Here is a 23,103-nt window from a genome sequence, read left to right on the forward strand (position 1 = left end):
GGAGGCCGTCCGCGAATTGAGCCGGGGGTGTGGAGCAGCCAAGATGGAGCCGGCAGCCGCCGGTCCCGGCCCTCTGATTGTGAACAACAAGCAGCCCCAGCCGCCACCTCCGCCGCCGCCTGCCGCCGCACAGCCTCCTCCTGGGGCGCCGAGGGCCGCCGGAGGCCTCCTGCCGGGGGGCAAAGCCCGCGAGTTCAACCGCAACCAGCGCAAAGACTCGGAGGTCAGAGCTGCAGGGGGGCGAGGCTGGCACCGGGCGGGTGGCCGAGGGGGTCCCGGGGCCCGGGCGGCCTCCGGGCCCGGCCGGGCTTCCCGATGGCTTGACCGGGGGCCTGGGAGCTGTCACTTTACTGAGAACCGTGCAGTCAGCGAGGCTGGCAGCCGCCACAGCCCCGGGGAGGAAAACCCGGAGTCCTGTCACCAACTCCGGTGCGGCCCGGGGAGACTGGAGCTGGGGGCGGCCGTCTGCCCGGGGGCGTGGCCTGAGGCCCAGCCCTCCTGGGGTGCAAAGTCGGTGGTCCGCTCGGTTGTTAGCTCCCCATCATTTCCGGCCTCTGATGGAAGGAGGGTGGTGGGCGATGCCAGTTGGCAGCGAAGGGACCCAGGAGAGTTTAGCGGGCGCTTAGGACAGAGCTTCTCTCTCCAGTGCTGCTCGGCCCCTGGTTGTGTGAGTCGCAGAGAGAGCACACTGTGGCGTCCCTCCGAATTTTAGTCAGTGCATGATCAAACCACGACCAGACCTTGCAAAGTATTTTTTGTATGCCCAGTGAGCCGGCTGCTGGAGCTGTTAAGGATCAGAAGTACACAAAGGGTGCAGGATTCTCTTTCTCGCTAGTGAGCTGTGATTCCCTTTGCCCGCGCAGTCTGGAGCTATTCACCTCGCCCCAAGTTAAAATTCCTCCCACTGCTTCCGTCTGCAGAATTCATGAATGAACACACACCAGTCGTCGTCGCCGCCGCCGCAGCAGCATTTCAGGGCTTCTTAATCAGCACATTCATTCCCAGGGCGCTTACTCCTCCACCTGAGACAGCTTCCAGTGTGATGAACAGCCAGGCACTTAACTGAGGGAATTCCTCAAATCCAAATTTGGTGCTCCAGCTCATCCCAGAGACTATCGATACTGTCTTTAAGCCTATGAAATCAGTTGCCTTCAAACATTTTGTTGTTGTTGCAGGCTCAAATTCTGACCAAAACATGTCACAAATGAACAAGCCCAGAGTAGAGAGGATGAGCTCAGAAGTGTCCTTTTTGTAAAAGATGGACCTTTTATTGTGGAATGATGGGTGATCAGTGGCTACTTCTCAGTGATCTCTCAAGTATGGAAGTAAAGTTTGTGAGACCTTTAATGACCAGACTTGTTTTTCAAGAGATCCCCGAGAATTCTTTTTTAAATGTTTGAGTGGGCTGGAGAGATGGTTCAGTGGTTAAAAGCATTTGCTGCTCTCTCAGAGGATCCCAGCACCCATGTCAGGCGACTCACAACTGCCAATTACTCTAGCTCCTAGGGATCCAGGACTGTCCTTCTGACCTCCATGGCTTTTTATTTACACGGGTGCTTACATACACAGATAGACACATAAATACGTTTTTTTGAAAAAATGTTTTAGGGATGGCAGGATGTCTCAGCAGGTAAAGAAATTTTAGATTTTCCTAACAAGCCACAAAACAGATAAATACCCTTTTGTACATTTTATTTTATTTGTTGTTTGTTTTCATTTTTGTTTGTTTTCTTTTGTTGTTGTTTTTGTTTTTAAGACAGGGGTTCTCTGTGTAGCTTTGGCTGTCCTAGAACTCTGCTTTGTAGATGGCACTGGCCTCCAAGTCAACAGAGAATCATCTGTCTCTGCCTCTTGGGTGCTAGGAGTAAAGGTGTGCACCACCACTGCCCAGCCTTATTATTTTGTGGCGCTGAGAATCAAATTTAGAGGCTTGTACAAGGTAGGCAGACACTGTACTGCTGAGGTATGTCCTCAGCCTCTAGTATTTATTTTAATTTCTCTTACTACCCTTTAATTTCACTGGCTTCAATCAGATCGATCTGTCTCCTTGCATTGGAGGTGCTGACGCTGCACACTCCTCCGGTGAGGTGACAGCTGAAGTCACCAGACTTAGGGATCTGGTCAGTGCCTGAGCACAGGGAGGCTGACACTGGAGGAGAGCTCAGTACATGCCAAGTAAACTTTGTTAGTCCTCACAGCTAGCCAAGGCAGCCGAGCAGCTTCTGTCGCAAAGCTCAGGAAACTGAGCAATCAGAGTTCAAGGCCAGCCTGGGCTGCGTAGTAAAAACCTACGTAACTACATTGGGAGGGGCTAGGAAATGGGAATGGCTTTGGTGAGTAAGATCAGGATACATTGTATCATGGGTGTGAAACTGTCAAAAAAAAAGTCTTAAGCTAAGTTCCAAGCAGAGTTTTGTCATTCCCACTCCGTAAATGAAACTCAGCAGCAGTAATGTGTGCAACTGTTGATTTTATTTGTGTTTTAATGGTACTGGGACTTGAATCCAGGACCCTACATGTTAAGTAATTATTTTACCACTGAACTATATCTCTAGCCTAGAAGCTCAGTTGCTTATGAAAGTGTCCATTAGTGTCCATGAATAAGGAGTAGAGTTATCATTTGTAAGCATATTATGTTATTTTGTCAGGGGTCATTATCTATTAGAAGGTTTTCCCTGACCCCACCCTCCATCTCACTCATCCCCCCCACCCCCCCAATGCTGAGAATTAAGCCCAGGCTTTTAGTCCTTGCATAAGCGAGGTGCCCTACGCTGAACTATACCCTCTGGTCTTCCAAGTACATTTTAGTCGGGACCGGGCTTATCCTTTTAATCTCGATGCTCCTCTCTTCCCAGTATAAGGCTTCCAAGATGGCGTGTTCTCAGGAGTCACCTATCCCTAACAGATTCTCAGTGCATTCGCTCCTGTGTGTGGGAGGGAGGACAATCTGTTCCATTTCTGCTTTCTCTGTCCTCACTGAAAATTGAGATGGGGCAGGGTGGCTGAGGGTTTCAATGCTCATTTTATCCTTACTTGTTTATAGCCCACGGTTCAGAAAGAAGTGAAACTCCTAGATATTCAGTACTATATGGAGTGGTCAGTTGCTGCACAGAGTGGATACAAGTTTTGTGTTTATTATTGAACACTCAGGAGGTTCTGTGTGTGACATTCTTTCCACTCACCAGGGCTACTCGGAGTCTCCAGACCTGGAGTTTGAGTATGCCGACACAGACAAGTGGGCTGCCGAACTCGCAGGTAAAGGCCAACAGACCTTTGTGTTATTTGACAGGAGTTTTGACTGGGTTCCTAAGAAGATTAAGACTGGCTGTTTTCCTACTTATTCCTCTTAATGATATTTGAAACATAAACTAGCTATTTAAGTTGGACTAAGTATCTGGACATTTGGGACTGCCCTTTATTTCCATGAAGACTTTGATGTGAGGTCAGCTGGATCGGTTAGCGCCCAGCCCCATGAAGGCAGTTGGCAGTGTTCAGTGACATGCCAGCTGAGTAGTGACCTCTCACTCGGGAGTCTCGAAATGCTAGCAACTGTGCTTGACTCTCAGCCATCTGTGCTGCTACTGTTGTTGATGGAGAATGTGGGGTCAGCATGAGCTGCTTCTCTAATCTTCACAGTCCTTACTCAGGACTGATGGTCCTTACTCAGGGTGATGGTCAGCCTCTGATACAGCACAGTCTGATGCACATCTTTCTAGAAATGCCCAGATTTATGATCCACTGACTTTGCAGTGTCTCGTGTTAACTCTTCGAGCTTGTCAGAACACTAAGGCTTTCCTCAGTAATTAGAAAGAGTAGTCTGAGCATCACTGTGACTCCGGCAGTAGAGTTGGGGCAGGAAAGGAAAGCCTGCCTTTCTCTACTGTTTGTGAGACCTGATGCAGAGTGTGGTGATAGGAGACTTTGCTCTTTGACAGAGCTTTACAGCTACACAGAAGGACCAGAATTCCTGATGAATCGAAAATGCTTTGAAGAGGACTTCCGGATTCATGGTAAGATAGTTTCCCTCACCTCTTAGTTCCCTGCCCCATCAGGACAGCACAGGACTTCTCTTCATTGTCTCACTGATCTAAGCCATGCAGGAATATGAAAAATTGTGCTAATGTTTAAGGCCAGACTTGACATGGGGAGTGGGCCTTCTGGGCATTCTGATGGGGACAGCAGTGTGACCCTTATGAAAGAGCAACTTGTCCTTCTGGTCCTGTGACTGTCCTCATCTGAAAGGTTAACAGTCTGTTCCATTGTGAGGAATTGTGCGGGCTCGGTTATAAGTGTCTCTTGCCTGCAGTGTCAGACAGGAAGTGGACTGAACTGGATACCAACCAGCACCGCACCCATGCCATGAGGCTTCTGGATGGCTTGGAAGTCACTGCCCGAGAGAAAAGACTCAAGGTGGCCCGAGCAATTCTCTATGTCGCCCAAGGTACCGTGAGGATGTCCCCAGGCACCTCTGCCAGTGATAGTGCCTAGCTGTGTGTGGAGGGGCTGGGTGCGCTATGCTGTGTTTACAGGTACCTTCGGAGAGTGCAGCTCAGAGGCAGAAGTGCAGTTCTGGATGCGCTACAACATCTTTCTGCTCCTGGAGGTGGGCACGTTCAATGCCTTGGTGGAGCTTCTGAACATGGAAATAGAGTGAGCACTTCTGTTGAGGGGCTTACGCAGGGAAGGGGGCAGTGGGAAGTGGGCCTGAGCTTATAGAACTAACATTTGAGACAGGTAAATAGGCCACTTAAGGTGAAAGGTCTATTCCAGGCTGTTTGGAATAGACAGGGTGGAACAATGGAGAACCTACTCGATGATTCCTTGGAAAATAATATAATAGAAACAAAGATGAGAAAATAAAATTCTTCAGAAGGGTGAGAGGTTCCCATGCTGATAGAAAGTGATGGGGGTTCTTGTGCTGGCTCCACACGCTCTGTAATGCTGGACCATTGGGCTGATCCTGTCCAGGCCCAAAACACCCACCCGCCAAAGGAAGCCTCTCATCTTGAACTCTTTGACCCTGTGGACCCCCTCCCTCGGTATATTCCCTTCAGCAGGACACCAAGCCCAAATCTGACATGCACATACAACAGAGCTTGTTGCCTCTGGTCCTTTGTCTCTTGGGCAGATGAACTGCTGCTTGTTTAAGGATGACAGCCATCATAAATAAGGAAGAGTGCTACAAGTCAGAGGCCAGCCTGATCTACATAGTGAGTTTCAGGGTAGTAGCCAGAGCTACTTAGTGAGACCATATCCAAAACCAAACAACAAAATTAAAACAAAATAAATACAGTAGTTAGTGAAAACCCCCACTGAGTACTGCATCTGCAGGCAGTACTCAGTAATGTTCCTGGGACATTGCATATTATGATTCAGGTTAATGATGCAAGTGCTGTTACCACGCTGATTTTGTCTGTTTTCCCAACTAGACACAGGAATGTTGGCTCCACTTTGCCCACATGCACATAACTAGTAAAAGTCAGAGCCAGGATTCACACTTCCAGACTTGACAATCTGGTTCAGGGTTTGAGATCTTAGCTAGTGTGGTGTCCTAAGGTCTCGTGTAGAGCCTAAACGCACAGCGTTGTGTTACCTGATGGGATAGTACTACTGTCCCTTACCTCCCTCGCCCTGCCAAGCTGATTCAGATCTCTCCTGCAGTAACAGTGCGGCATGCAGCAGTGCAGTGAGGAAGCCTGCCATCTCCCTGGCCGACAGCACAGACCTGAGGTGAGGAGCCAGAAAGCGAGCTCAGAGCAAGGCCCAGCATTTCTTAGCTGTGTGTGCATTTCTTTGTACACGTTAATCAGCTCAAGTGAAAGGCTCACTGGGAGTCAGAGGTCTTAGGAGAGGGGGACAGCCTGGAAAATCCAGAGGAAATCTAGGTCTGAGCCTCTTAGAGTACCGTAAGTGTGGAGAAAACCCAGGAACTCGCTCTGGGGGCTCCCACCACCTACTGTGCACAGTGTGAACCCCATCTACATTGAGTTATCTGGACAATGCACCCATGCTTCATTGAACAGCAGCTGCTAAACAGTGGGGTCGCCTTTCCAGATGTTAGGGTTGAAATCTGGTTTAGAGGTAGAACCGTGGGTCTCCTCCCTGTGGTCCGAGTGTCTGCATTTCACCTCCTGTGTCCACTCCACCCGGTCCTCGGCCCTCCCTGTAATCCTGCCTTGCTTTGACCTCAGGAGCTTATTCTGAGTAGTGTTTTTCTTTTCAGGAGTCTTAGGACAGAGAATCCTTTAGGCCATTCTTGTACGTATTAGTCAGCTTTGAGTAAGCTCCTTTTAGACGTAGGAGACACAGAATGAGTTATAGTCTGGGAAGAAAGATTCAAACAGCCCTCTGCTCTTCAGGGTCTCAGATGTCATTTCTTTTCTCTGGTTTCTCTGTATTACAGCCAGCCCCTACCACATGCACAGATGTTTACATCTTAGCCGGGTAGTGAGAAAGCCCAAGGGCTCCTTCCTTACAGTTTTGTTTGTTTGAGACTGTCTTCATACATGACCTAGGCTAGCCTAGAGCTCACTATGCAGCCCAGGCTGACCCTCTGCCTGGGATTTCTAAGACCTGCCTCCTGGGTGAGCATGCCCCTGTTATATTATGAGCTCTTGTGCTCAGGGTCCTGCTCAACATCATGTACCTGATTGTGGAGACTGTTCACCAGGATTGTGACGGTGACAAGGCCGAGTGGAGAACCATGCGACAGACCTTCAGAGCTGAGCTGGGTAGGACCCTGGGGATGCTCTGGGAGCTGAGACTGGAGGGCTTTGGGTGGGTCCTGTTGCTGCCTGGGGTTCTGATATCTTTGAGTCACTTCCAGGTTCCCCTCTGTACAACAACGAGCCATTTGCCATCATGCTGTTTGGGATGGTGACCAAATTTTGCAGTGGCCATGCGCCCCACTTCCCCATGAAGAAAGTTCTCTTGCTGCTCTGGAAGACTGTATTGGTGAGCACCTTCTTGAGGGCACTCGTATGCTAGGACACTGGGCAGGAAAGAGACATCTTTTTCTTTTTCTTTTTTTCTTTTTTTTGGTTTTTTTTTTTTAGACGGTTTCTCTGTGTAGCCCTGGCTGTCCTGGAACTCACTCAGTAGACCAGGCTGGCCTCGAACTCAGAAATCTGCCTGCCTCTGTCTCCCAAGTGCTGGCATCAAAGGTGTGTGCCACCACCGCCCAGCAGAAAGAAACATCTTTATAGAGTTGGCTTCTGTACCTGTAGGATCACATCCATATGTGCATCCAAATACAAGTCAGAGAATGAAGTTTGCATCTGTGTTGACTGTATGGACCTTGTTATTCCCTAACGAGTATATCAATCATTTATGTACTGTTAGGTATTAGACATAATCTAGGGATGAATTCACGCTTGCAGAAGGTTGTCCATAGGTTAAACACAAGTGCCATTCCATCTAATGAGGGATGTGACGTCTACCTGTGAGAGAGGGTGAGGGGAAATTCCCGGAGCCAGTCTCCCATGGATAATGATGAATATCTACATTTCTTTTTGAGTACTAAATTAGGTGAATATGTAGCTACTTGGTTTTAGAAGTATTTGTTTAGTGGTGTTGTAGACTGAACCTAGGACCTGTGCATGCTAGGCAAACAGACTTCGCCGAGCTGCATCGCTGGAGCTTTTTTTAAAAATTTATTTATTTTAATTTTATGTGCACTGGTGTTTTCTGTGTGAAGATGCCAGATTCCCTGGAACTGGAGTTACAGATAGGTGTGAACTGCTGTGTGAGTGCTGGGAATTGAACCCTGGTCCTCTGGAAGAGAAGCCAGTGCTCTTAACCACTGTCTCTCCAGCTCACCCTCTGGCACCTTTTTAACTTTTTATTTATTTGCTTATTTCCTGTGCATGTAGGTGGCACATGTATGGTCTGTGCACACCCTTGTGACCTGCACACAAGCGTGTGCAGAGAGCAGAGGAGGCATCGGTGCCCTGCTCTGTCATTCTTGCTTGTACTCCCTTAGCACAGGGTCTCTTGAACCTGGTCCTAGGCTGGCCTCCAGCCAGCAGGCGCTGAAGCCTCACTGTTCTCCGCTCTGTTGGGTTACAGTCTTACTGCGGCTCGCCTGGCTCTTTCCATGAACACCAGGGATTCAAATGCACAGCCTCATCTTTTTGAAACACGTGCTCTTACCCACTGAGCCATTTTCGCAGTCATTTACCTTTTTGTTTGTTTGTTTGTTTTTTTGTTTTTTCGAGACAGGGTTTCTCTGTAGCCCTGGCTGTCCTGGAACTCACTCTGTAGACCAGGCTGAAGTATTCCTCAGCCTCTTCAGTATCTGCTACCAGGCTTAGTTTTTTTGTTTTGTTTTTGTTTTTGTTTTTTTGAAGTTCCAGAAAAGAGATAAAAAAGAAATACGGATGTGTTGGCACACGCCTTTAGTCTCAGCACTCAAGAGACTGAGGCAGGCAGATCTCTGTGAGTCTGAGGCCAGCAAACACTACACGGTAATAAGACCTTGTCTCAAAGCAAGCCGTGGGTTGGAGGCAGGCCCTCAAGCAATACTAGATTGGTTCCCTGGCTTTTGTTAAAGCCGTTTTCTCAATCATACAACAGCTTCACCCTCAGACCAGATACCACTTTGGAGACTTCTCCCAAACCTGTATTTGTGGTTTGGGGCAACAAAAACCTCACTGCACAGGTGCTTTTGCTTTTCGAGTTGCGATCCTAGCCTTGGACATTGAAGCACTCTCTCCAGCCCCGTGAGGATGGCTCTTAGAGTAGGCAAGAGTGAGTGAGTCTCTGGGCGGCCTATTTCCTGAGGATGTTTTGTGAAGTGGATTCAGCTTGTACCCAGGCAGAGAGTGGTTGCTGGGTAGACTTGACTTCATACTCAGGATGGGGACATTGTCAGAAACCAAACCCTAAGCAAGCGTGGAGCTCTCTCTCCAGTAGGACCATCGTGCTCAGTGGCCAGAGTCTAAGGAGTTTAGAGCCTCATAGGGTGTGTAGAAGCTTTATCTTGACCAGACCTGCTGGTTCCTCAGGAAGCCTCGCTGAGGCTGAGAGGAAAATGGAGTTACTCGGAGTTGTGGCGCTGAGCAGCCAGTGACTCCAGGCTCCCAGTGAGGGCTGTAGACCGCTTTCTATTTTACTATCTTATTTCGTTTGAGCTATACCCAGTATGTCTTAGTCTTATTGGAAGATTGATGTATAGTTTTGAAGCATTAGTCTGCTGATATTTGAAAAAACTGGCTTTGCTTTGTTTAGTTGGTCAGTTGGTTTAAAAACATGGTCTCTCTATAGCCTTGGCTTACGTGGAACTCACTGTGTGTGTACTAGGCTGGACTTGAAGTTTGGTGATCCTCCTGCATGGGGATTGTCAGTCTGCGCCACCACTCCAGGTTCAACCCGCTTCTTTATAAAATTAGAGACTGTATCACACAAACAGAGCTGTGTGTGCCGTGCGCCAGCTTCTGTCAGCCCGTGTTCTTCATCCTTCTCCTCCCGTCCCTTATAGAGAGCACTGGACTTTGTTTGAAGGCTGTAGTTTTTATCCAAGCTGCTCGGCTCTGTGGGTCTCTATATATAAAGTTCTCGTGGTGTCATGCATGCTTTTAGCATAATGATGTCAAAAAGGATGTGGCAGCCTAAACTCTGCACCCCATTTTACACAGTGCACGCTGGGCGGCTTTGAGGAGCTGCAGAGCATGAAGGCTGAGAAGCGCACCCTCCTGGGCCTCCCCCCTCTGCCTGAGGACAGCATCAAGGTGATCCGGAATATGAGGGCCGCCTCCCCACCAGCCTCTGCGTCCGACCTGATTGAGCAGCAGCAGAAGCGGGGCCGACGGGAGCACAAGGTGAGGCACCCGAGGGCCCCAGGCCTCCTGAGAGATCTCAGAGTATACGCTCAGGAGTGGGGTTGGCGCATGGTCCCTGGGGCCCGCAGGTTATTAGAGGTCAGCTCTGATGAAGCCCCACCGCAGGGACACTGTCCCCAGCCTCAGCCCAGTGTATAGTGGGCACTAACGTCATGGCAGCTTCGGAGGTGCTGGAGAAGTGATCTGTCACTTCATTCTAGGCCTAACTCCTCCTCCACATTCCCCACCGCTCTCAGGTCCCACCTGAGATGCGTCTGTTCCATTTGAACCCTGTCCCTCTCCTCCATCTCACTGGTTGGCTGTGTCTCAGCTCTTCCCTGTGCTCGCAGGCTCTGATAAAGCAGGACAATCTCGATGCCTTCAATGAGCGGGACCCCTATAAAACTGATGACCCTCGGGAGGAGGAGGAGGAGACTGAGGACGACGGCAGCCTGGAGGGGGAGGCCTTCCCCCTGGAGCGGGACGAGGTGATGCCCCCCCCACTACAGCACCCTCAGACCGACAGACTCACCTGCCCAAAAGGGCTCCCTTGGGCTCCCAAGGTTAGGTGAGTCTCAGTTCTAGAATGTTCTTGAAGTGAGAGCCTTCATAGCCTCTGGTCAGTGCTGGCCTGGAGTTCTCTGCAAAGCTAAGATGACCTTAAATTACCCTGTGCTGTCCTGGGCACTTCTGCAAGGATGGCCTGGCTGATGTCACACAGAATAACCCTTGTGTGGTTCCTGTACAGTAATTTGAACTGGTCAAACTTGGTAGGGAGCAAAGACAAGGGGAAAAATGAGTATTTAGGCAAACCTACCCCATTCATCTTGGAGTTGTAAGTGGCTTTTTATTTAAAAATGATAGATGAAGCTGGGCAGTGGTGGCACATGCCTTTAATCCCAGCACTTGGGAGGCAGCCGCAGGTGGATTTCTGAGTTCGAGGACAGCCAGTGCCACACAGAAGAACCCTGTTTCGAAAAACAAACAAACGAAAACAAAAACAAGCAAAAAGTGATAGATGAAGAGTTTCACTAAAACCCAAATGTATTAAACAATATGCTTGGGTGAGTTAATAGATGGGAAGGTAACTGGAAATGTTAAAATGGTATATCATAGCTGGGCGTGGCAGCGCATGCCTTTAATCCTAGCTCTAGAGAGGCAGAGGCAGGTGGATTTCTGTGAGTTCAAGGCCAGCCTGGTCTACAAAGCAAGTCTGGGACAGCCAGGGCTACACAGAGAAACCCTGTCTTGAAAACAAAACAAACAAAAAAAAGAAATATATTTGGTAGGCAGTAACTTAATAAAGAGATGTGTATATGAATTGCTATAAAAGAGGGTTGTCCTCAGCTTTCTATGTTTGTGAGAAGAATGTAGGCGCCACCCTCAAAGCCAAGGTGCTTCTGTTGAGAAGACAGAAAATGACCTGTTTAAAATCAGTAGCTTATGTCTCTTAAACTTCTCGGTATATAAAAGTGTTAAATATTAACTATTGTTTGAATAAGCTGTGTTTTATATATGTCCCTAATTTTGAGTCAGCTGGCCACGTGTATTATAGAAATATAAACATACTTTAAATTTATGAACCCAACAAAATTATGTAAGAAAAAAAGTAGCCAAACTTCAGATTTTTCCCTTACTGTAAGAGACCTTTACTTGTCTTATAAGCATCTGGAGATGCTTTGTCTATTAGAACAGAGGCCTGTGACTGGCATACCTTGAAAACAGTACTTGATAAAATCTGTCCCTCTTTCTTGGTAGAGAGAAAGACATTGAGATGTTCCTTGAGTCCAGCCGCAGCAAGTTTATAGGCTACACTCTAGGAAGGTGAGTGAGACCTGAGGTCCTTTTGAAGTTCACTCGCCTGGCCTTGGGGCAGCGGACCGGTGAGTGACTCTCTGGGCTCAGCATTAAGGCCTTCTTTATTCTCCAGTGACACCAACACAGTGGTGGGGCTGCCAAGGCCAATCCACGAAAGCATCAAGACACTGAAACAAGTAAGTGGAGCTAAGGGAACTTTTGGCTTGGTTTGGCCCCAGGAGAACAAAGTGACCGTGGGCCAAGGGAGAAGCCTTTCAGAGCTGTTGTCTGCCAACAAGAGCCTGGGGAGCATCTCTTCAGAGTATGCCATCGGTTACGGATATGTACGCACCAGTCTTCAGAGCTGAGGAGCCCTCGAGGAGCCTGCCCTTCTCCTTAGCCAAGTTCTAAGGCAGTTGTGAGGAGTTGGCAGATGGAGGTGATCTGTCAGCTTCGCTGTTCATAGAGCGGCTGGAGAGCACGGCTTCAGAGCACCAGAGTGGGCGTACTGCTAGCACACTCTAGAAACCAAGCGAGCTCACTTACCTGGGCCCTAGACAGCTGGAGGGCAGACAGGACCCAGGCGCTCAGCAGGCTGGCCGGTGGAGTCTCAGACCATCCTGTTTCCCCTTGTGCTCACTGCTGAGAGGACCTGAGGGAGCTGTGGGTGTAAGGATTAGCAGGGAGCAGACACCAAGGGTCAGGAGTATTTCCAGTGTGTCTAAACTGTAATATTTTAAGTCCAGTTTTGAAATTGGTAGTACCAGGTGGTCTGTGCGCTGGGCTTTTGAGTATACGTTAGTTTGCCTCTGACGTCTCTCTCCTGTCGGTTTCTTCTGAAAGCCCTTTCTACTTTGTTTGCCTTTTGCTGACCACTGTGGGCTTTTCACGCAGGCTGACAGAGTAGATCGCAGTTTTAAGTTAGGAATCTGGGCTGTGGCTCAGCCCTCTCTCAGAAGACCCAAGTAAAATCTTGTGTCTTTGCCAGGCGAGGGGGCATCTGCCCAGAGAAGAGGGGTGGTTTTCCTCAGCACGTTCTTTCCTGCCTCTCTCTCCAGCACAAGTACACATCGATTGCAGAGGTCCAGGCACAGATGGAGGAGGAATACCTTCGCTCTCCTCTCTCAGGGGTGAGTTAAGAGGCCGCAAAGTCTCCAACTGCTCTCAGTCTCTGAGCTGGGCCTGGCCCACAGGGCTGCTGCAGGAGTCAGCCTCTCCTTGCAGAGATTCCCCTGCACGGCTTTCTTTGAGTCTGTGAATGGCACCTGGAGCACAGAACTCAATCTCGCTGTGCTTTGTTTCCTACCTGTAACCGAAGCCCAGGGTTAGACTACTGCCTTCTCTCTGCCTTATCTACTTGTTTATTTGAGATAACATCTATCTGTAGCCCAGATGGCCACAAACACCTTTCTCAGCCTTACTGGTGCTGGGTTACAGGAGTTTGCTAGCATGCATGACTGTGGAACCTTATGAAGAATTAAACTATTCTAAGGATATTCTTGGGATGCCGTATGTTTCAGAGCCTCCTGTCAGTATCACCAACGTCACTCTTCACTTTGATCCTTAGAGACTCTTCCAGCCAGCCAGTGACCTGGCTCAGGAGACTGCAACCTGAGCATAGGTTTTATGTTTGTGACTCTTGTGTTAAAGGGAGAAGAGGAGGTTGAGCAGGTTCCTGCAGAAACCCTCTATCAAGGCTTGCTCCCCAGCCTGCCTCAGTATATGGTGAGTGCTCTGGGTCTGAGGCCTCTCTCTCAGTAAGCACCTGTCACAGGTGAGACTGTGAAGGAGCACGGGCTGGTCTCCTTCACCCTACAAGGCTCCTGCCGCCTGAGGACCCTCAGGAGTTCCACTTCCCGGGGCTTCATTGTGGTCCTAGGTTCTAGTGCTCATGGGAGTGCTCTGTTCTGCCCAGATTGCCCTCCTGAAGATCCTGCTGGCTGCAGCGCCCACATCAAAAGCCAAAACAGACTCAATCAACATCCTGGCAGATGTCCTGCCTGAGGAGATGCCGTGAGTATCAGTGCTGTGAGTGGAACAGGTTGAGCGAGGGGAGGGAGGCAGGGCCAGGGGTTTTCAGGTGGGTCCTTTCCCTGGCCCAGCTTTGCTGCAGATGATTCAGACAAAGGAATTGATTGGTTAGGGAGATGGCTTGGCCTTGAATGCCAACACAGACTGTCACTGAGTGAACTTCTAAGTGAATTAGAAATGCCACTTTTCCTTTGTAAAATAGCTGGGTAGTAGGCTTTCTCAGAGCCCTTCTGAAGCCGTGTGGTTGGCACACCCTGCATGGGATGGGTGAGCTCCTGGTCAGTTTGCTGGCCACTACAGAGCCTGTGCCTGTGTGGAGTTTCTCCTACTGGCCGGCCACTTGGCAGGCAGAACCTGGCAAATGTCTCAGAGGAGAGAGTGAAACTGTTAGCTGTCCTTCCTCTCTAACTGACAGGTCTTTTCATGCAAGAGAACAGCCTAAGGTCATATTCTGCATTGAGAACAGACCCAGGCCCACACCTGATCTGTTGCTTGCCAGGGCTGCCTTGTTCTGAGCTGATCCCCGGGTCTGGTGCTGCTGGTGGTGGCCAGGTGAGGGAGAGGCAGGGATTGGCTCATACCAGAGGGAGGTTCACAGAACAGTAGGCCATCTTGATAATCCCAGGAAATATGATCAAATACTGCATTTCTTCTGAAGATTTGCAATGAGAAGTCCTGAATTAAGAAACAGATAATTCAGTGCTCCCTCAACCTAACTTCAGCACCCCCACCTGCCACCATAGAGTGAAACTTCCCTACATACTGGTGTTCCACAGAACAGACTTTGGGAAACGCAGGTTAATAGATGGCCAAAGCTTAGGGGGAGTTTGGAAAAGAAAGAAGTTCAATTTTGCAGATGTAGAGAAAGGGACTGAGTATGTATTGGAGGGCAGAAGGAAGCTGTTCCCAGCTGCATCACTTGGGAGACAGAACCCTGCGGCTGGCCTCCAGGACGTGTGTGGATTGGGGGCCTTTGCCAGAGGGTTCTGGAGTCCATCTCCTCTGTGGACCCCTGGGAGGGAGCTGCTGTGTGCCGCACTCACTCACCCGGCGCTCCACTCATGTTCCCAGCACCACAGTGCTGCAGAGCATGAAGCTGGGGGTGGATGTGAACCGCCACAAAGAGGTCATCGTCAAGGCCATCTCTGCCGTGCTGCTGCTGCTGCTCAAGCACTTTAAGTTGAACCACATCTACCAGGTACCTGTGGGGCTGTCTGCCTTCCTGTGGGCCGGGCAGGACCTCAGGCAGTGCAGCTCCCCCAGCCCAAAGAGTAGGGCTTCCCTTCTGAGCCACTTGAGCCTTGCATGAGCGTTCTAACATGAGGCCATGCAGCCATGGCTTTTACCTCTAGACCAAAGCAAGCAAGGCTATGCTTGTTTTCTTGTGTTGGTTTCAGTTTGAATACATGGCCCAGCACCTGGTGTTTGCCAACTGCATCCCTTTGATCCTCAAGTTCTTCAATCAAAACATCATGTCCTACATCACTGCCAAGAACAGGTGATAAGGGCCAGAGACCAGGAAGGGCGGTGTAGACGGGTGCTGGGATGCCCAGCTGTCTCTCCACTGAGACTACTCAGCGGACTCTTTCTTTAAACATCTATGGGTTAACATTTTGCCAGGCCTCAGGAGACAAAATGAATGACAGTGTGTCAGTTATGGGATTAGCTACTCTAGTGCCTTTGTGTTTGACCAGAGGCTCTCATCCTAGGCTCTAAAATTGCCGCTTCTGTCCTTCCTCCCTTTCCCCTTCCAGAGCGTGGCCTTGTGAACTGTAAAGCCTTGTCTGGTGATTCTTGTGTACTCCTAACGCCCGACTTGTGCCCACTGTACCCTGTAGCACCTGCTTGTCAGTGTGAGACATCATAAGGGAACGGTCCAGTTAGCTGTGGCCTCGAAGAGGGCTTGGCATAAATCAATTGTCTTGAGCCCCACCTCCCAGATTCACGTTAAGGGAAAAGCTGCAATAGTGTCTGCATCCCTTACATTTACTAGTTACATAACAAACTCACGCAGTCAAGAGGCTCTGTACATCCCGTCTTGTATGTAGCAGGTGTTTCTTCATCCATCTTATAGTCAGGAAAGCCAGGCTAGAGCAAGCTGGATTGCTACTTCTTCAGCTCAGTCGCAGCTGCTCTAGCAGTCGCAGCTTTGCTCGGTCACAGTGAGCACCTGGTCGTTTTGCATTCTGTAGCATTTCCGTCTTGGATTACCCTCACTGCGTGGTGAACGAGCTTCCAGAGCTAACTGCAGAGAGTCTGGTGAGTGGCTCAGATCTCCCTGTCTATCCCTTTGGTATGAACATTACCTCTCTCAACACAAAGAGGTGTCTTCCAAAAGAGGTCACCTTTGGCTTTTAAAGTATCAGAAATGGCCATAGAGTCAGGGAGACGGATGCTGTGGGGCAGAACAATTGGGGACTGGGTACATGGTTAGGCGGGCCTGTTCTACAGGGCTGCTGACCTAGAACTTGCCCACTCAAGCTGCTTACACCTTCCCACTGAAGTCTGGGGCCCTGCTGCCTAGTTTTATGGCTCTGCAGGAGAAGTCTATTGAGTCCCAGATGCTCTGTCCACTTGTGGGTGGAGTTCTCCTTTGACTGTTGGTTTAATGGGCATTCTGTGATAGAATCATTGCAGTCTGTCAAGGCCTTTGGGTGTGCTGCCGACAGCCTGCAGTCATGGTAGTCGTGTTTGTCTCTGGCTTTTCCCTGCAGGAAGCTGGCGACAATAACCAGTTTTGCTGGAGGAATCTCTTTTCCTGCATCAATCTGCTTCGGATCTTGAACAAGCTAACTAAGTGGAAACACTCACGGACCATGGTGAGTTGGTGCTGCAGGCAGCCTGGGGCACGCTGTGCCCACCTCACCTGTTCATGGTCCTCAGAGCGGGGCTTCCCAGGCAGCATGGCCCTGCCCTCATCCGGGTCTGCAGAGACTCTCAGTCATGGTCTGAAGCAAACACCCAACCACAGACACTTTCTGTGTCCTCCTGATCCTGGGTGGGACATGATAGCCAGGAGTCAGAAGCAACCTTAACCCTGGGATGCCTTTGGAACAAGGAAGGCCCATGAATTCTTAGAAATTAGATTACAGAGTGACCCATAATTAGGGTGGCCAACCTTCGTGGTTTCCCATAGCTCTGCTAGTTCTAGTGCCTAAAGCTTCATGTGCCAGCAAACCAGTGAGTTCCAGAGAAACTGCATGGCTTGTCGTCCTGTTTGCTAAGTGGCCGCGCAGTGGCACTCACACTTACTGCTCTCTCACACGGCTGCCGCCACGGCCGCCCAGATGCTGGTGGTGTTCAAGTCAGCGCCCATCCTGAAGCGGGCCCTGAAGGTGAAGCAGGCCATGATGCAGCTCTATGTGCTGAAGCTACTCAAGGTGCAGACCAAGTATCTGGGGCGACAGTGGCGCAAGAGCAACATGAAGACCATGTCGGCCATCTACCAGAAGGTGCGGCACCGGCTCAACGACGACTGGGCGTACGGCAATGGTGAGGCTGCGTGTGCAGGAGTGGGAGGGGGCAGGACAGGGACGCCGCTCGCCCTTGCCTGTGGTACCTTAGTTTTCTCTGCCCTTAGGCACTGAGCATGGCCTGGATCTAGTGTTTGTGGCTCTAGACAAGACTTGGGAAGCTGCTCAGTGTCTGTGTTCATCTGTTTCTTGATCCCTCCCTCCTTTCTAAATCCTGTCTTTTCTAGAAATTGCCATAAGATTCTGCTCCCTCTTTATCCCTTCTGGCAGCCTAAATCTAATAGATCCTCACCTCTGTGCCTCTAGTTCCTCCCCCTCTGTTGGCCTCAGATTTGCCGCCTGTAATCTTTTCAACATAGCCATCCTATGCTGTTGCCTCCTGAGGAAATTCCTGATGAGTTTCCAGGTTGCCTTGGGAATGGAATCAAGCATTAAGACAGGGAGGGGCACCGTTCACCTCCAGGTCCCACAGTCTGCAGCTTTCTTTCCAAGCCCATTGTGTGCTGGTGCCCAGTCTCTGTCGCACCCAAGACTCCAGGACAGAGTATAAAGCCTCAGTACCTGCTGAGAATTGCTCCCAGAAGCTCTGCGGATCCCAGCAGCCACAGATGCCCATGCTCTCCAGCGTGCCCTCTGTGCCTGCGAAAAGACTGCACAGGTGCAGAGGGAAGCTCTCTCAGTCCCTGAGCATTGGGCCTCTGTAGACTGTTGGATATCTACATCTTCTCCCAGTCTAACTGCTGCTGTCTGTCTGCATGCTGCTGTGCTACACTGTTGCAGTAATGTCACTCTGTAACTCTCTATCTGATGTCTGGGCTCAAGGTGGTCCATGACGTTTTGTCATGGAGGCAGAGGATAACCAGATGAGGGAGTGTCAGGGTTATGTCTCTGTCCCTGGAACCAAGGACAGACTGTGCTTAAAAAAAGAGGGTTCCCCCGCCCCCAGGGCTCTCCCATCTGTCTACATGTTTTGGGGGAACAAGTCTCTTTCTCAGAGTTATGGATTTTCTCCTTATATTTGACTATCCTCTACTGGGAAAGAATTTCTGTTCATCTTCCTAAGGATGGGGTTTAGAGTTAGGCTGACTCCTGACTGAGGTTTTCGGCTTCTCCCCAGATCTCGACGCCCGGCCTTGGGACTTCCAGGCAGAGGAGTGTGCTCTTCGTGCCAGCATCGAACGCTTCAATGCCCGGCGCTATGACCGCACCCACAGCAACCCTGACTTCTTGCCAGTGGACAATTGCCTACAGAGCGTCTTGGGCCAGCGGGTAGATCTTCCTGAGGACTTCCAGATGAACTATGACCTATGGCTAGAAAGGGAGGTCTTCTCTAAGCCCATTTCCTGGGAAGAGCTGCTGCAGTGAGGAGGACTGAAAAAGACTAGACTGCTCTAGACTGTCCTCGCCATTGCTGCAGTGCTCCTCTTCCCCTCCAGGTGGCAGCACAGCTCTACCGAGTCCTCCACAGCCAGTCCTGGGCCTGTGAGTGAACCCAGGTTAGCCTCTGGTTGATTCCCAGCATCCTGCTCAGGAACAGCTATCTCCAAGCTGGGATCCACTCTTCCTCCTCATCCCCAGCTTCTTCCTCCTCTCACGGATATGATTGATGGAAACTCATTTCACAGTTAGCCCGAGGCTGGGGAAGCTGAGACGGGCCTCGTATCCCTTCTCATCAGCAGCTGTATCTTGAGGTAGCACTGACTCCTGAACAGCTTTGGCATGTCAATTTGGTCAAGAAGGAGGGTTGGCATGAGGGCCAGGGACAGGCAGCGCCTTGGTCTGGGGTATCTCATGCCATTCCAGCATCCTACAGAGTTTTGTCCAGAGGTGATTGATGCTACAGCCTCTGCACCCTGGTTTTGGATGTGGTCAAGGGTGGACTGAGGCTTCCCGAAGCCAGAGGTGCTGGTTTCCTCTTGATTGCCATGGCCTGTAAATATACAAAACTCTGTGTGATCTCTTGTGTCATGGTGGGGTTTTTAATGTGTTTGTGTATTCTGTTTACATTAAAAGAAAGCAAAACTGTCCCTGTTGCCTTGTCTGTAGATGCTATGGATGCAGGTTCCGGGGACGGGGTTGTAGTGCAGATGCTTCAGGGCAGCTAAGAAGCCCTGGGTTCCGTCCACAGCACCAATAAGGCAGGCATAGCGGTGCACACACGTGTCATCTCAGCACTTGAGAGGTGAAGCCGGCAGACCAGAAGTTCTAAGTCAGCCTTGGCTACTTGAGATTCTCTTAGAAATAGGGTCTGAAAATTATCACTTCTCTAAAGTATCTCTTCCCTCGAGCGTGACAGGCCACCCAGTTAAGCTCTTGCCTGCCTGCCTTTCCTACCTATTAGAGGGAAGGAGGAGTTGGTATTTCGGTCATCTGCCCACGTCAGTGTGGGATTGCTTTAGGGTTCTGAGTTTTCTGAGGATCAGTGTCCCTGACTGCTGAGTTTGCTGTACTTTCAGTAGAAACTTCAAGTTTCTCAGGATGGCATCCGTAGCTGTCCTCAGTCAAGCCAGTTAGAGCTAGGTTTAAGTGAAGTTGATTGGGTCTTCACTGGGACAGAGGTATTTGGGACAACGTGGTAGTTGTGTGTTCAGAGCTATCAGGAATCAGTTTCATGGTGGGAGAATGATGGAGAACACAGGTGTCTCCTATGGCTAAGGGAGAAACAAGGGAAACAGGTCCATTTAAATCCTAGAAAACCTCACTTGGCTCAGATAGCAGCCTCGGCCTCTCTTTCTTCAGGCTTAACATTCTTGTGAATGTTTTAGTGACAGGACTGTTCTTCATAATTCCTAGACACTCGCTGTAGGCAACATGTATGAGGTCTTAAAGTTCTAAGGGGACTGAGAAAGGAAATGTTCCAGGGCGAGTGTGTTTTGTTGTTATTTAGATACAGTGCCTGCTGGGTCTGCGGCCTGCTGAGTGCTGTGCTGGGGTGTGCTTTAATGTGGTGGCCTGGTTAATAATAGCCAGGTGGAAGGGTCAGAACATGGAAGTCGCATAGCCTTATGGGCTGGAAAGTCCCTGTGGTTGGCTCTTTTCCCCCACAGTCACCTGCATAGGACAGTGGAATGTCACCATGTTGTTTGCATGGTGGTTCTCTGATGCATGCTGGAGCTAACAGGAGCTATAGATGCCGGCCGAGATTCTATCTGAGAAAGGTGGGTTCCACATTCTTAATCCAACATGCATCTAGCCCTCTGAAATTGCTTAGCCTGGTTCTCTGACCTCTCCTGCTCCTCTTTGCAGTCATCCCCACCCAGACTCACTTTTTCCTTGCAGAAGAAAAACAAAACAAAAACCACAAGGCCAGTGAACCAGGGCAGATGAATCCCTGCATCTTTGGATTCAGGCACTGGCCCCAGGAAGAGAGCAAAATGCAGGGCAGTGATGACACATGCCTTTAATGCCAGCACTTGGGAGGCAGAGGCAGGTGGATTTCTGAGTTTGAGGCCAGCCTGGTCTACAGAGTGAGTTCCAGGACAGCCAGGGCTACATAGAGAAACCCTGTCTCAAAAAAAAAAAAAGTTTCTCCGACTGTGGCGTGTTACTGCCATGTTCCCTTTAGAACCCAGGTCCTTGTGTGTAGACATCTTGGAGACACCCAATTTCTGGTTATTTTACCTGGGTAATGAGATGAACATAAAGACAATCTGGAAATGGTTGAGTTACACAGAAGGGTCCAGTGCTCTTCAATGTACCAAGGGATGAATTACCCTGTGGGACCGTGGGCCATGCCAGGAAACTTAGGTTGAGTGGGTCCGAGACCCCGAGAATGCCTCTCTGTGCTCCCGGAGAACAATCACTAAGCTAAGGACTTTCTCTGATGAGCTAAGCTGGAGTTCCCCATTCCCCCAGCCCTGGATTGTAGTTCTCCATCTGCGGGCCCCCAACTCCGTCATCACCTCCTCTGTGTGGCACCCCAGCAGTGACTGGACTCTCGGGAGTCAGGGAACCCCAGCCTCTGCCTCCCACATCTTAGGCTGCAGTCTTCCCACCCCTAGAGTGGTGTCTACCTAAAGCCCAGCACCTGACATGCAGTACAGGGTAAACACAGTCTATCCCTCCCCACTTTTCGCCTCCCCAGAGGTGTTTCCACACCCACCCCACAACCCACATTACCTCAAGGCTTGTATCATTGATTGTTAGGTGTCTCTTAGTTGAATTCTGTAGCAGTTAACAGGGCATCTGGATGATAACAGCCCTGGGTGATGGTTTCATTATCAACTTGACTGGATTTAGAAATCACCTAAAAAAGACACTTCAGTGTGTGTGTTTGTGGGGACACTTCCAGAGAGGTTTAACTGAGGAAGGAAGGCTTACCCTAAATGGGTGGTCCCTACCACATAGGCTAAATAAAGGAAATAGTGAGAAGGCATACCGAGCACTGGCGTCCACCTGCTTTCTGTGAGCAACAGAATGTGACCATTCTTCCCATCCTCCATCCACCACGCCTCCTCCACGATGGCCGTATCCCCTAAAACTAGGAGCCAGACAAGCTTTTAAGTTGCTTTTGCCATATATATATGTTGCCACAGCAACAAGAGAAGGATCGAACGTACCATGAAAAGTAAAGGCTACCATGCACCCCGTTTTGTAGATGTGCAAACTAGAACAGAGAGCTGAAGGGACTTGCCCAAGGGCATCCAGAAATAAGGGGCAGAGCCAGGATCCAGGCATGTCCTCCCCGCCCCCACCCTCTTAATCATTGCCATCCCTGGGTTCTCAGGGCCGCTGCTGTTCGTTTGTTAGCCATCCTTGCTCGGTATTGGCTCTGGCACGGTCCCTAGTGCAGACGATTCATGCATGGCAAATGTCCCTTGCTTTAGGCCCTACGTGGGCCACCCAGGCTTAGCCTTCTCTTAGCTATTGGCTAACCCTGAGTGTACCCTCAAAGGAACTTGGATGACTGCTGTGTTTTTTGTGTTTTGGCTTTGTTTTGTTTGACACATTAGTGGTTGAATCCAGGGCTTTGTCCACACGACTAGAGCTCTGCCACGGCGATACACCCCCAGCATTCTTGACTTTTTATTTTTATTTGGAGGCAAGGTCTCAGTAACTCTACCCAGACCAGCCTTGAACTGACTTGTAACCCAGCAAGACCTTGACCTTGTAATCCTCCGGCCTCAGCCTTCCAAATAACTGGGATAACAAGTCTGTGCCATTTGGTGCAGCTTATAGCCTCACTTTATACCTTTCCTGGTCTCAGAGCTACCTCTGATGATGGACAGGTTGAGCTTATCTCTTGGGAGGCTGTTCTCCTGCCTGTTGTGTAATAAACGAATTAGCTTCACAGTAGCCACACTCTTCATTTCACAGCCTTAGGCTGCTGCTCTAAAAAAGGGCTTCACTCCCTTGGGAGACAGACAACCTTGACTCTTTTTTTCTGCCTTCTGAGACAGGGTCTCACCACATAGATGGTCTCACTATGCAGTCCTGGTGGCCTGGAGCTAACATTATAGCTCGACTATGCCTCTCAAGTGCTGGATGAAGACTGGTACCACACCCAGCTACCCCTGACGTTAATCTAAGCCTTTACCCTTACTTACTGAACACCTTGGAGTTAAGGTCACTCCAAGCCTCACCTGGCTTATCTGTAGTGTCTGCCTTAATGATTGCCCTGTTGCAAAGGCTGAATAAGGTAACAGGCATTAGAGTCTCATACCTGACTGACAAGGGACAACTATTAATGGATAGATAATCATTAGCATTGCTGATGCCCTTCTAATTCTGACCTGTGAGTCTGCATACACTTCCTGTACCTCTTAGGACAAAAAGTTCTCTAAGGACAGAACATCCTGCCACCCTCTGCTCTGGGGCAGGTGCGGTGCTATGTGCCTTGAAGGTCCAGGTGAGGAAGATATCACAGTCTACCACTTCCATCCGAGTCCCAGTCCATGCCTTCGTTCTGGACAAGAGACTGGGCTGGGGGAGCCTCCAGTCATGAAGTGGGCAGGGAGCCGAGGAGACTGGGGTGAGTAGGTATA

General features: G+C 49.9%; 1 protein-coding gene across 1 annotated transcript; it reads left to right on the forward strand.

The window, feature by feature from the left end:
- The first annotated feature begins 14 nt into the window (after positions 1-14).
- Positions 15-19,144, forward strand: Strip1 (striatin interacting protein 1). Its single transcript, XM_052179488.1, has 21 exons — positions 15-223; positions 3,186-3,255; positions 3,936-4,010; positions 4,307-4,441; positions 4,530-4,650; positions 5,662-5,730; positions 6,625-6,731; positions 6,827-6,954; positions 9,636-9,818; positions 10,169-10,386; positions 11,577-11,642; positions 11,749-11,812; positions 12,674-12,745; positions 13,266-13,340; positions 13,531-13,628; positions 14,718-14,844; positions 15,044-15,144; positions 15,839-15,905; positions 16,361-16,465; positions 16,934-17,138; positions 18,237-19,144. Exons 1-21 carry the CDS (start codon positions 44-46, stop codon positions 18,482-18,484), a joined length of 2,514 nt encoding a protein of 837 aa, XP_052035448.1. The 5' UTR covers positions 15-43; the 3' UTR covers positions 18,485-19,144.
- Positions 19,145-23,103: the final 3,959 nt, after the last annotated feature.

Source organism: Apodemus sylvaticus, chromosome 4 (assembly GCF_947179515.1).
Source record: "Apodemus sylvaticus chromosome 4, mApoSyl1.1, whole genome shotgun sequence".
In the NCBI taxonomy this organism is placed as follows: Eukaryota; Metazoa; Chordata; class Mammalia; order Rodentia; family Muridae; genus Apodemus; species Apodemus sylvaticus.

Excerpts from the sequence above, each read along its gene's own strand:
- Strip1 (XM_052179488.1), top strand. The coding sequence starts at position 44 with ATGGAGCCGGCAGCCGCCGGTCCCGGCCCTCTGATTGTGAACAACAAG. Across the intron at positions 6,732-6,826 it reads GACCTTCAGAGCTGAGCTGG|GTTCCCCTCTGTACAACAAC; the intron begins GTAGGACCCTGG and ends AGTCACTTCCAG. Across the intron at positions 6,955-9,635 it reads TGCTCTGGAAGACTGTATTG|TGCACGCTGGGCGGCTTTGA; the intron begins GTGAGCACCTTC and ends CATTTTACACAG.